The following is a 13,549-nucleotide window of genomic DNA, read 5'->3' on the forward strand; positions in this document are numbered from 1 at the left end:
CACCATGGTAGACTGTACCCTCAAACTTGAAGCAAAAGGAACCCTATATAAAGTTGCTTTTGTCATAGCAGCGAGAAAAAGTGATGGATTCAGTGTGTGTGTGTGTGTGTGTGTGTGTGTGTGTGTGTGTGTGTCTAGAAAGCAATTGGGTGTTATTCCTCAAGGTGCCATACACTTTTTTTTTTTTTAAGGCAAGGTCTATAGATGGCCTGGAACTTGCTAAATAGACTAGCCTGGTTGTTCAGTGAGCCCCAGTCTCTGCCTCCCCAGAACTGGGATTACTAGCAGGAAAAGCATGATTAGCCTTTTTGCATGTGGATTCTAGGTATGGAGCTCAAGTCCTCATGCCTGCAGGCAACCTCCCCCAACCCACCTCACAATAATGAGGTTGTTTTATACAAGTGATGGCTTTGAGCAGTTGATACAGTAGAAAATAGTTCCCTCATATCCTTGAAGTTACTTCTTGCCATGAAGCCACCACTGAATTGTGCTATTCAATGCAATCTCATAATGAATTAAAGCTTGGGTTAAAAAAAAAAAAACTATTTTATGGGTCAAATTGATTGTCTTACTCTTAAACCAGGGAAAAGGAGAATTCTAATGACTCAAATTGCTATTATGCTTTGAGCTCCACCCACTTGGCCCTTGCGACTTTATCTGGGTGAGCTTAATTTTGCTTTTCCCTTCCACCCAATAGGCTAAATCAACAACAGTTACAGACTTCTTATCTTTTACTCATCTAATTAAAATATTAAAAATGGAAATTTTGTACTGTCTTAGTTACTATTTTAATTGCTGTGATAAAACACTATTATTAAGGCAACTTACAAAAGAAAGAATTTTCATTTGGAGCTCACTGTGTAGAGGGCTGGAGTTATGAGCATCATAGCAGGAGGCATGGCAGCAGCCAGGCCTGCATGGTGTTTGAGCAGTAGCTGAGAGCTTACATCTGATCCATAAGCATGAGGTAGAGAAAGCCAAGTGGAGATGGCTTGAGCTTTTGACACCTCAGAGTCTTCCCACACTTTCTCCTGAGATGCTCCCTAGACCTGAGGTGTATCAGCTGAGGATGGGACCCAAGGTCAGCTGTGCTCTGCATTTTAATCATGTGTGTGGAACTCTGTGATAGTCTCCATCTGCTTCAAAAAGAAACTTCTTTGAGGCAGGTAAGAGCTACATATACCTGTGGGTGTGTTTAGAATCCACTAGTTAGGAATCATACTGCTTTTAGAAAGTGGCAGTAATAGGTTCTAAAACAAGTTTTTCTCACTTAAATGTGAACTTAACTGTAAAAAAATGTTGTACTGGCAGTTAGGCTATGGGCAAAGATTTTCCTGTGGTGCTGTTAGAAATACAAGACTGTACTATTTTTGTTTGTTTAGAGCAGTTTGGTTTTACCTAACCAATGATGAAATGTGTGCATTACTCAGACACAGCACCATGGGGAGGATGCACTCGGATGCAGACTCTGAGATTGGGACTAGCATGTTAATTAGGGTATGCTCTGATTTAGCAGCTCCTGGGATTAAGAAACAAGATAGAACTAGACAGAGATGCTGAGCAGCTTATCCAACATGGAGCTCTAAAGCCAGAAGGACCCTTTAGGGGTGCTGCACAGAAAAAGGGATGTAGCCTTTACTCAGGAGACTGTTCTATTGAGGCCATGTCTGAAGACGGTGATGAGAGAGGCCAGTCTTCCAGGAACATTGCCAGCACCTGGGAGGAAATATAAGTGGCAATTTGTAGCCTCTACTATGTACGTCCTCAGCTCAGGAGCTAAGAGGATGATTGAGCAGGAAGGACAAAGGTATGATAAATGGTAGGACAAGGCCTAGGAGAAGTTGGATAAAACAGGATAGGCATACTCATTAGGTTTAATCTTTGTTTAACACTTATTTATTTGTATATATATGTACATATATAAAAATACATATATGTAATAAATACATATACATACATACATACATAAGCTGTGGCACCTGTGTGAGTGGAGTTCAGAGCACAATCCTTGTGAGTCAGGTCTTTCTTTTCACCATGTAGGTCCCAGGGATCAAACCCCAGTTCAGTCATCAAGCTTGGTAGCAGGCACCTTTACCCACTAAGCCATCTTGTCAGCCCACATTTTAGAAAATAAAGATGATACATCTTCTCTTTTCAGAAAGGAATACAATATTTTTTTTAATTGAAGAGGAATTTGGATGCAAAGTGTCACTTACATGAAATAGCCTCCACCACAGCAATGTGAGAGTTCAGATAATTTCCTGAGCATAAGCGAGAGCTGAGGGATTAAGTGAAACAGACGGAATGATTGTCGTATTCCAGTTAACAAACGCTGACAGCAACACAAGGAGCAATGAAAGGCCGTAAGGCTCCGTTTGTGCTTCCTTGGATGCTGGTCCTCAAAGCTGGTCAAAGCCAATGAAGCCCGGGGTCAATGTCTGGGCCAATGACTTCCCAACAGGGACAACCCATATGAGGGGAGATTTAAAAATTTTATCAGATATTTTTGTATGAGGCTTCCAGCTCCGTCAGTCTAAAGTGGACTTTTCTTCTGGCTTGTCCCGAATTGTCGGGTGTTGATTAGAGTGAGCCAAATAATCAATTTTCTTGGCAAGTATCTGATGTTGGTCTCGGAATGTCTTTTCTCCAGGAAAAACACATCAAATCCCCTGCCCAAGGGTATAAATCTGGCAATGCCTGCTCTCAGAGTCTGTGGAGAAGGTTAAGGCTGGCTGGCTAGCTTTGTGTCAATTTGACACAAGTTAGAATCATTTTGGGGAGAGAGAACCTTGCTTGAGGAAACATTTCTACCAGATTGGGCTGTAGGCAAAGCTCTGGTGCATTTTCTTGATTGATGATTGATGTGAGAGTGCCCAGATCTGTGTGGATGGTGCTATCAGTGGGCAAGTGGTCCTGATTTGTATAAGGAAGCAGGCTGAGCAAGCCAGGAGAAGCAAGCCAGTTAGTAGCAAGGCTCCATGGCCTCCAAATCAGTTTCTGCCTTCAGGCTTCTCTCCCGATTTCCCTGGAGGATGGACTACAAGTTATAGAAAAAATGAACCCTTTCCTCCCCAGTTTGATATTTGTCATAGTGTCTTATCACAGCAACAGAAACTCTGACTAAAACAGGCACATTGGATCGTATGCCTCCCCTCAGAGGTCCACTCATTAAAGTGTTCCCCTAGGTTGGTGATAGCAGAGGACAGTGGAGCGTTGAGGAACCAACTTACCTGGAAGAGCTTGTGGGGCCATCATCTCTTTCTGGCCCTGAATAATGGTGCACATCATTTATGGACTGAACCCCCAAACTATGAGTCAAGATAAACCTTTACCTTTCTTTCATAAACCTAAACCTTGCCAGATTTATCCCCTGTGGGCAGGGGATTTGATGTGTTTTTCCTGGAGAATATAATAGATCCAAGAGAAAAGACGTTCTGAGACCAACATCAGATACTTGCCAAGAAAATGATTATTTGGCTCACTCTAATCAACACATGACAACTCAGCGGACAAGCCAGAAGAAAGTCCGCTTTAGACTGAGGGACCTGGAATAATTTCTGATATTTTGTTATAGTAATAGAGAGTTGAGTAATGCAAGACCTCAACATTCAATGATTCACTTTCACTGAATTTCTATTTCAGTCCTATATCGTCCTCAACTGTGCCCCATGGGACCAACTCCAGGGCATAAAGCTCTGATTTCCTCTGGGATCCCCAGAAACAGCTAGTATGGTCTGTAGAGTAAGTGCTTACCATTCAAATTTGGAGTCAGTCTTATTTTTAGCCCTTCCTTCATGCATATGCCTGTGGGCTGAGTCTTGTGGAATTTCCACTGTCTTATACATAGGTGTGCAGCTCAAGTCTACCTTACCACCTGCTCTTACACTTTTTAGTTTTCAAAGTTGCTGTAACTTTCTTGCCCATTCTTAGTCCTTATGGATGCTGAAACTTTCAAGAAAATTATTTTGCCAAGTAAATGGAAGTTCCTACTATGTAGGAGTAAATGCATGTGTTCAAAATGTAACACCCTTAAAATATGGTTTTGTCCTTTGTATTTGCTCCTTTAGGGCCAGCAAGATGGCTCTAAGCAGGGAACGGTATTTAATTCCAAGCCAGACAACCTGAGTTCCATGCCTAGAAACTACATGTTTGTAAAAAGAGAGAAATGCCTCCTGCAAATTTATCCTCTGACCCCCACATTTGAGCTGTGATGTGTGTCCGACAGCACCTGGACTTGCCTGCTCCCCTACACAGTAAGGAAATGTAAAACAAACAAACAAAAAGCACATCTTTAGTCTTTGAGGAATTATGTAAAGATATGTAATGGTTAGATATTTCCCCTTACTGCAGTCTAAAGAACTGCTGCAGTGACTATGCAGAGAAGGAAAGGGCTTGGTCAACATGCAGAGACAAGTGGACAACACAACCAGGATTCATTATTCTGGTGCCTTCCCAGTTCATCCATTAGGGTAGTAGACACTCTAAATATTGAATGGATTGTTGGATGGACAGATGAATTCTGTGCTCCTGAGACTGAAGTCTAACACTTTGGCTATAAATTTGAATCTATTCACAGATACATGTATTCAGGCATTTCTATTCAAGAAACATTACCCTTTGTTAGGATCTTTAGAATGCTCAAAATCCAAGTAATAAAAACAAAAAAAGAATGTGAGTTGGAAAAAAATTATTGACAGAATCATGTTACTTGACAGTCATATATCTCCTTCCAAGGTAATATATATTGTTTTAATTTTTAATTTTAATTATTTTATTTTTTAAGGTAATATACTTTAAATGTGTTACAAATGTCTTGTGTTGTTTTTAAAATGAAGCTAATGTTTGTTTCTTTTTATTTATTAAAATCATATTGGTCTTAATAATGATACAGTAGCACCAGAAGAAGGGTTTCATTATGGATGCATTTCTTACATGTTTCATGAGGACTATACATGTTGTGTAAAGAATTTTTTATGGAAGGAAAACCCACAATGATCTTGTATGAATAACTTCTAAGCACCTTCAGGCCATCTTCGCATTATGAATAAATAAAACACAGTGTTGGTGACTATCAAATGACCGAGGAAAGATCTCTTTGTCTAATAAATTAGAGATGCTATGTATCATCATCATCATCATCATCATCATCATCATCATCATCGTGTGTGTGTGTGTGTGTGTGTGTGTGTGTGTGTGTGTGTGTGTGTTGCACGTGTGTGTGACCATTCAGGTAATCACTGTTGGACTTTCTGTAACATTCTCTGTAATTCTTTGTGGCAGATGGCATATATTTAGCCATCAGATACTGTAAGGGCCACACATTCACGGGCTTGGCAGCAGCAAAGCAGCCATCTGTGGCCTTTGGAAATGAGGTTTGGCTACTGATTTCCCCGGGTCAATGTGAGAGGACTCTGCCTCCACTGTGTTGAGTGTGTCATGGCAATGTTGTTTGTAAATTGCTATGTTTATATAGTTGCTTCTATGTTCTTGATGTGCCTCGACACTAGTATACAAGTCCTAAAACAGACTCAGTCTTATTACTAGATAATGCTGTCACTAGTGGATAGTAACATACTGAAGGAATGAGTCTTTGTCAACCTGTATGCCTTCTTCAGGACTCTAACTCCCATGCCTGAGAGGGTAACTTAGGCCCTATACCATTCACATGCAGAAAGAAACACCGAGTACAGACTTAACTTTGATTTTATATCACATGAAACAAAAACTTAACTTTTAAAGTACTTTTTGAAAACTAAAATAAAAAGTTTGGTCCATGGTATTGTTCTATGAAACGACACAAGTAATGGCAGTCATTCTCCCAAAGGGAGCTGGAGGCACTGGGATCTGACTAATGACGCACAGCTAAGCCTGTGAAGCAAGATGGTTCATTGCAATTGGTCCACTTATTTTTATCAGCTCCTCCAACTTTGCTGTGTTTCTTGTGACTGAGTTTATACAGGATAGAAATAAACATGGTGTGGAGACCTGTGCCAAATTCTGCCATGTCAGAAATCCTGTGCTTAGGCTGTATGCTGTGACCTTCGAGTTGCTGACCTTTACCTCACCACGAGGTCTTGTGTTCCAGGCCATCCTTGGACTATTTACCTTTGAAAGAAGTAGCGAAGTCTAACTTGGAACTACCCAGAGGATCTAGGAAGTTCTTCCAAGGAACTACTCAGAGAACTAGGAAGTTCTACAGGGAGCAATTTAGGCTATTACATTCTTGCCCAGGGGCTAGGGTGAGTGAGATAAGAATAGATCCTATTGACCTTGCCTTATATGTGTTCCTGCTAGTCGGCAATAAAGTGAATCTTGATCAGAAATTTCCTGACTTGATTTGTTATTTCTCGCATCTCTGTATCCTACTTTCAATCCCCACTCCCTCTTTCAGGTGAACCCTGATTTCATTTTTTCCTGCAGGCTGGGACCCGACAACATGGTGACTGACTTTCCTTGGTGTCCAGAGTGATTCTCACAGGATGGCAAGAGGAACAAGCTCACCCCGCAAGCCCAGTCACAGGCATGCTGCCATCTTCTAAGAACAGGGCATGACTGTTAAAGCTGATGTAAAAAGTCCCAGGGTGCTTTCCTTCATATCTCAACAAATACATAAACTTATAATATATAAGTTCAGGATTTTCAAGCCTTTGACAGACAAGATTTATTTTTCCAACATTTTACATGAAAGCTTCATGCTCTACGGAACAGTGTTTTTCCTTTGATACAAGAGAACGGAGTATGAGAGTGTGCAAGCATGCGTGTGTAAGTGCGTGCATGTAGGAAACCCATTTACCTCAGGCTTTACTGCCCTCAAGTTACAATTCAAGCATCTCAGGAGCATTTCAAGGGCTCTGAGAAACTCAGTTTGAAAACTGCCCTACCGATTGACCACTGAGCACAGCCACAGAGAGCAGACTATACAGAGAAGTCATATGTGGAAACAAATCAGCAGCACTGCCTCCCTTGCAATTCGAGTCAGTACTGCCTGCAGAAAGCAGGAGAGTGGGTTCCTAGGATGATATAAAATGCCATATAACTAATACCCTTGACTGAAACAAAGAGGTGAAATAGAGCACGAGAAAGCCAACACTATCAATAATTCATAGCAGTTCAATTTCCTGGGACTAAAGTGGGTAGAATTATCCTTTCAGATATCTCTGCAGCACTGGTATAAAGCACAGACTGAAGTGAGGAAGCAGACAGTAAGAAAAGACAGGGAATGAATTAAAAGCTAATGTGGTGCTTGCCGATCTCAAGCTTTTAAGCTGGCATTAATAATGGAAAGACATTTGTGCTATTCTCTTTTCTCAAAAAGGTTTCTTTATTCAGCTATAGGTGGACAAATAATACTTTACTATAAAAACAAATGTTTAATTGATATTTTGTTAATATGTCTAAAAATTTGTCAGCTGATTATCCAGGAAACCCCAGGTCATGCATTGCTAACCGGAGACCAGAGCCCTTATCTTTATAACAAGGATACCTCTCCTGTCATCACAGAGTGCCTGAAAGACTGAAGAGGATGGTAGGCTGCAAATCTTCTACTGGACCATCTAGATCACATCATAGGCTCTTGATAACTGTTACTGCAGTGTAACTCTTCTCTGCCTTTGTCCATTTAGAAAGCTCTGGGATCCCCAGAGTCACATACTTCTAGGGAAATTCCATTCATAAGGCATCTTAGTCCTGGCCAAAGTGCTTTTCAGCTGTAGTGTAGAATGTCACACCACTCAACCTCTTCAAACGATTAAGTCTGGGAAAGTATCCCAGGCATGGGCTGTTACCAGTATTCTGAGAAACTGCCACCAGTCAAAGGGCCTAAGAATGGAGAAGGTAGAACAAGTGAGGCCCTGACTATAACCTTTCTCTCCTTTGGCAAAGTGACATATACACCCTCACTTTTCTTTTATGCAGTACTAAGAAGGTGCTAGCGTGGTAGCAATGGAAGTAGATTTTGGGATCCTCACGCCTGGTCATTGGAAATGCAGGGAATGACTAGAATCCACCTGAAACACGCCCTACAGGGAGTGAAGAGGCAGCCACTGACATGATTTAAAGACCACATGGGCATAGCAGGAACTGCCCACCAGAACTCTTAGCTTCAGAACCATGGATGTCTCAACATCACTGCCTGTGGTCCATGTAACTCAGGTCAAAGTTCAAATGTCACTAGCTGTCACTGATGGTGGAAAGAGTAAGTTACATTTGAAATCTCAACTTCAAGGCAAGTCAGGAACATGTATCTCTCAACTCTGGTTTGGACTGGAAGTTGACCAGGCTAACATACCATACTCCCTCTGCTAGTGTTGTTCAGAACTACCAAAGGCACCTGGTATGGGACTTGGAATGGGGGAGATGTCTTTTGTTTGTGGCTAGTGTAAGGTTTTAGTCTATGGTTTTGCTGGAGCCATTTCCTCATCTGAAGGAACACCAGCATTTCTGTGCCAACAGAAGAAGAGCAGAAACACACAGGTGAAGGAACAGACAAAAGGGCAAAAGTGTGGCATTAGGAAAACAATGGGTGCAGACCACGTTAAGGGGACAGAAGTTTAACCTCAAAATGCTGCTGGGTGCAAGTAAAATGTAAACTGAAAAGTAGCTAGGAAACCTCAATAAGACAGCATTAGTGATCTGGGTGAAGCAGAGGCCACATTAGGACTATTTTAGGGGTATTGTGGAAGAAGAAATGGAGACAGCAAGCACAGAGGAAGCCACTGAGCTGGAGCTGTCTAACTGAGAAAGGGGAGACAGAAGAGCTTCACAGAGGTTTATGATGGCCAGCCCAGCCAGCCTAGATTTTGAATTCAATACCTTTGGCTATTTATGAACATCCTGTCTCAGGAGTGTACTGAGGAAGGCTGTATTAAGGACACACAGTTCAGCATGTTCTGTGCTCCAAATATGTTAAGATCTATTCCTACAGGAAGCCAAATGAAAAATGAGTTGGCCAGACACTCTTGTATTTTCACCCTTTACCCTGACTTTTCCATTTCCCTCAAAAAATGCTCCTAATCCATTGAGAGTAATACCATTAGCAGATGGAGGGCTATTAGACAGTTTAGAGCCAAGCTCCAACCCGCCCATAGCAGAGGTTCTATTGTAAGCATTTTTATGACCTTCTTCCTGGCTCTATCTTATGCTCTGCCCTTATTTTCATTTTTAAATGTCCATTCCCTTGTTAGCAGATTAATATGTTCTTACAAATCATTTTAAATTCTGTAGGGAACAAAACAAGGTATAATAAATATACAAAGCTGTGATCTTTTCCCCTTCCCTGATACTAATTCCGTGACTTTCTCAATGGGAACTACAGGAGACAGGTTACATATAGACTCATGTTCTACTACCAACTTTGCTAGAACCCTTTTCTATTAAAGGAAGGAGCACAATGTCCTTCTATCACAAAAATATGTACCTTAAGGCCAGCAGGCTCTGCAACTGCAATCCTGTTGATGTCCAGGGTCCCCGGAGTGAGGTATGGTTTCCCCATATCTAGTAAGGGGTAGTCAGCCTGGACTGACTGTGAAGGGGTGTGCCTGTGTGCAAGCATGTGCACCCCCCTGACAGTCACTTTGAAAATAGTGTGCGGACAAATGAATCAGAAGAAAAGTTCAAGTGCCCTTGTGTGCAAAGCCATCTCACGGGCCCTTTAGTTAGAATCTTATGTCCCAACAGTTTGTATAAAATCATATGAGCATACGCTTATCCTTTTATTTTCAATCATTCATTCAGCCCCAAATGTGTCATATATCAGGACAAAAATGTCATACTCTGCCCCAAATGTGTCAGACTGAACTCCAAATGTATAGAATACTGAAAGTACAATTTAAGTCTAACATTGAGACAAAACCACCCCACTAACATTTCCTTCATTTCCAGGGAAACTAGGGTCTTCTGGGTGGAAATTATAAGTAAAAACTACAAATTCATAGCAAGATTAATTTTGGCTCCTTTGTAGAAAGACATAGGATATAAATCAATAAACATATAATCGGAAACCATAAAAAGGAAGTTTGCTTGCCTCTGTTATAACTCATTTACTCTAAAAAAAATTAGCATGTAGGGCATAATTACTATTTTTATAACTCTTATTCAAATAGAGCTAATTGAATTTGTGTGGGTTGGGGGGAATGCAGAACCTGAAGCATTTCCCACAGTCATGTTAATTTTTCCATCAAAATCTTCCTGGCTTTCTCACCAGGCATTACAACTCTCGTTTGTAAGAATACAGCTCTATTTTTCTTTTCATGTTAAATTTTACTCTATAGTTCCAGAGTCTAGAATTAACTCCCAGTCACAAAACTGAACACAAGGGCTTCTCCAACTCTCCCATGACAGCTGCCACCTATGTCTTTGCTGCTCTAGTTCTAAGATAAATTTCATCTAGCCTCCACTATCAACTCACCTTTACCAGTCTTGGGAGTTGTACGTCTCATCGCTTACTCATTCAGATATTTATATTGCTCATAACAGCGCATCTGTGTGTATGGACTGCAGTGCCACCACGAACATACTTTACATACACCACTCAATTTGACAAATTGAGTTCATCTAGGCAGGAAGCTTTTTGACATGTGAAACATGAGATTTTAGGAAACTGAACCTTTCCTTTTAAGCTGCGACAAGGTTAATTATAACTATACTCTGTGGCACCAGATGATCCTTCTTAGTGGGAGTTCTTTGTACTCTACTGATACCCTTTGGTGATCTCTAGGCTTAAGTCTGTCTCCATCTTTACTCTCTGAATGATTTAGCATGAAAGTTTCAGATACACATATGCCCACTGAGTCCACTGCTTGTTCAGACCCACCACCTCTGTCTGCTTCCATGCCTCTCCCGACTCACACACCTCTTACCCACGTGCCATCTTGCATCCTGAACCCTGACAGAATCAGTAGTTATAGTCTGTTAGCTATCTTTTTTTTTTTTTTTTGGTTTTTCGAGACAGGGTTTCTCTGTGGAGCCTTGGCTGTCCTGGACTCACTTTGTAGACCAGGCTGGCCTCGAACTCACAGCGATCCGCCTGCCTCTGCCTCCCAAGTGCTGGGATTAAAGGCATGCACCACCACGCCCGGCCCAGTCTGTTAGCTATCTTGCACAGCCAATCAACTTTGATTTGAATTTGGTTTTGATTTCTCACTTCTTTTTCCATCCTTATTACTCCTTACTTATGTCTGGCTCTTATCTGTTTGCCAGGAATATAAATTAAACTTGCTTCTGTGACTTGGGGCAATCTTAGCAGGTGCTATGAAAAATTTGAGATTTGTGTGTTTCCTACCAGTGTTTGGCTCTGGACATCTTTTATTGCTGGATCTCAGTGGGTTATAGTGGAATCTCAGAAAGATAATATAAAAATCAAAACACTAAATCTATAGAACAATGAAAAAATATTTAAAATGGCAAGGGAAAAAAGTCAAGTAATGTACAAAGGCAGGCTTATCAGAATCATACCTGACTTCTCAATAGAGACTATGAAAGTCAGAAGGGTCTGGGAAGATGTCATGCAAACACTAAGAGACCACAGATGTCAGCCTAGACTACTATACCCAGTAAAGCTTTCAATCACCATAGAGAGAGAAAACAAAATATTCCTGCAAAACCAAATTTAAACAATATCTATACACCAATCCAGCCCTACAGAAGATAGTAGAAGGAAGACTCCAACCCAACAAAGTCAACTACACCCAAGAAAACACAGGACGTAGATAACTTCACAATAGCAAACCCAAAAGAAGACAAGTACACAAATATACTATCACCATCAACACCACAATAAAAGCACAAACATCATTGGTCCCTAATATTTATTAACGTCAGTGGACTCATCAATCCAATAAAAAGACACAGGCTAACAGAATGGTTGTGTAAACAGGATCCAACATTCTGCTGCATACAAGAAACACACCTCAACAACAAAGATAGACAGAGTGATGGGCTAGAAAAAGATTTTTCAAAGCAACCGGACCCAAGAATTAAGCTGAAATAGCCATCATATCTACTAAAATAGATTTTCAATCAAAATTGATTAAAAAAAAAAAAAGATGGGAAAAGACACTTCATTCTCATCAAAGGAAAAAACCACCAAGATGCCATCTTAATCCTGAACATCTATGCTCAAAATACAAGGGTACCACATTTGTAAAAGAAACGTTATTAAAGTTTAAATCACATATTGATTCCCAAATATTAGTAGTGGGAAACTTCAACACCCCACTTTCACCAATGAACAGACTATTAAGACAGAAACTAAATAGAGAAATAATGAAACTAACATATCTCATGAATCAAATGGACCTAATGGATGTCTACAGAACTTTTCACCCAAACACAAAAGAATATACTTTCTTCTTACTACCACACAGAACCTTCTTGAAAACCAACCATAGAGTCAGTCACAAAACAAACTTCAATCAATACAAGAAAATTATCAGATCACCATGGATTGAAGCTGGACATCAAAAATAACAGAAATAACAAAATACCTATAAACTCATGGAGACCAAACAACTCCCTGATCAATGACCATTGGGACAGGGAAGAAATAAAGAAAGAACTTAAAGACTTCATAAAATTCAATGAAAATGAAGGCACAACATACCCAAACTTATGGGATATCATGAAGGTAGTGCTAAGAGGAAAGTTCATATCATTAAGTGCCTTCATAAAGAAATTGGAGTAGAGCCGGGCGTGGTGGCACACACCTTTAATCCCAGCACTCGGAGGCAGAGGCAGGTGGATCACTGTATGTTCGAGGCCAACCTGGTCTACAAAGCGAGTCCAAGACAGCTAAGAATACACAAAGAAACCCTGTCTCAAAAAACAAAACAAGTGAGTATATACCATTTGAGTCTTTCTGCTTCCGGCTTAACTCACTCATTATGATCATTTCTAGCTCAATCCATTAGTCCACAAATTTCGGGAATTCCTTGTTTTTAATAGCTGAGTAGTATTCCATAGTGTATATGTACCACAGTTTCTTTATCCATTCTTCTACTGAGGGACACTTAGGCTGTTTCCATGTTCTGGCTATTATGAATAAGGCTGCTATGAACATGGTTGAGCAAATTTTCTTGTTGTGTGCTGGAGCATCTTCTGGGTATATTTCAAGGAGTGGAATAGCTGGGTCTTGAGGAAGCCCTATTCCCATTTTTCTGAGATAGCACCAGATAGATTTCCAAAGCGGTTGTCCCACGAAAGCCTTCACTTACCAGGAAACTGAGACAGAGGGGAGGACATTCTAGTGGGACTCTAGATGAGAGAAGCATGGGAGAATGGTAAAGTAGAAGGATCCAGAGGGTCCTAGAAGCCTACAAGTAGAACATTATGATAGGTAGATTTGGGCACAGGGGTCCCGCTCAAACTAAGGTACCAGCCAAGGACAATACAGGCGGTAAACCTTAAACCTCTACCCAGATCTAGACAATGGACAGAACACTCTCCACAGTAGAGTGGAGAGTGGGATATGACTTTCTCACATACTCTGGTGCCTCACCTTTGACCATGTCCCCTGGAGGGGGAGACCTGGTGGCACTCAGAGGAAGGACAGCAG

General features: G+C 40.9%; 2 protein-coding genes across 5 annotated transcripts in view; one reads left to right on the forward strand and one right to left on the reverse strand.

Moving 5' to 3' along the window:
• Positions 1–13,549, forward strand: part of LOC311607271 (uncharacterized protein) — a gene marked incomplete at its 5' end in the record, with an annotated part of 210,828 nt that overhangs the window by 185,335 nt on the left and 11,944 nt on the right. The gene's annotated exons all lie outside the window — the stretch shown is intronic.
• The window catches only part of ACYP2 (acylphosphatase 2), a 145,193-nt gene that overhangs the window by 5,737 nt on the left and 125,907 nt on the right, over positions 1–13,549 (reverse strand). For 2 of the 4 annotated variants that reach the window (XM_084800107.1, XM_084800114.1), the window contains one exon: positions 2,217–2,278. The exons of the other annotated variants lie outside the window; for them this stretch is intronic. In XM_084800107.1, coding sequence (XP_084656233.1) covers positions 2,217–2,278 — 62 coding nt within the window. The remainder of the gene's footprint in view (positions 1–2,216; positions 2,279–13,549) is intronic. 4 annotated transcript variants of the gene reach the window in all.

The sequence above is a fragment of the Acomys minous genome (assembly GCF_964271855.1).
Source record: "Acomys minous genome assembly, chromosome: 10".
Lineage (NCBI taxonomy): Eukaryota > Metazoa > Chordata > Mammalia > Rodentia > Muridae > Acomys > Acomys minous.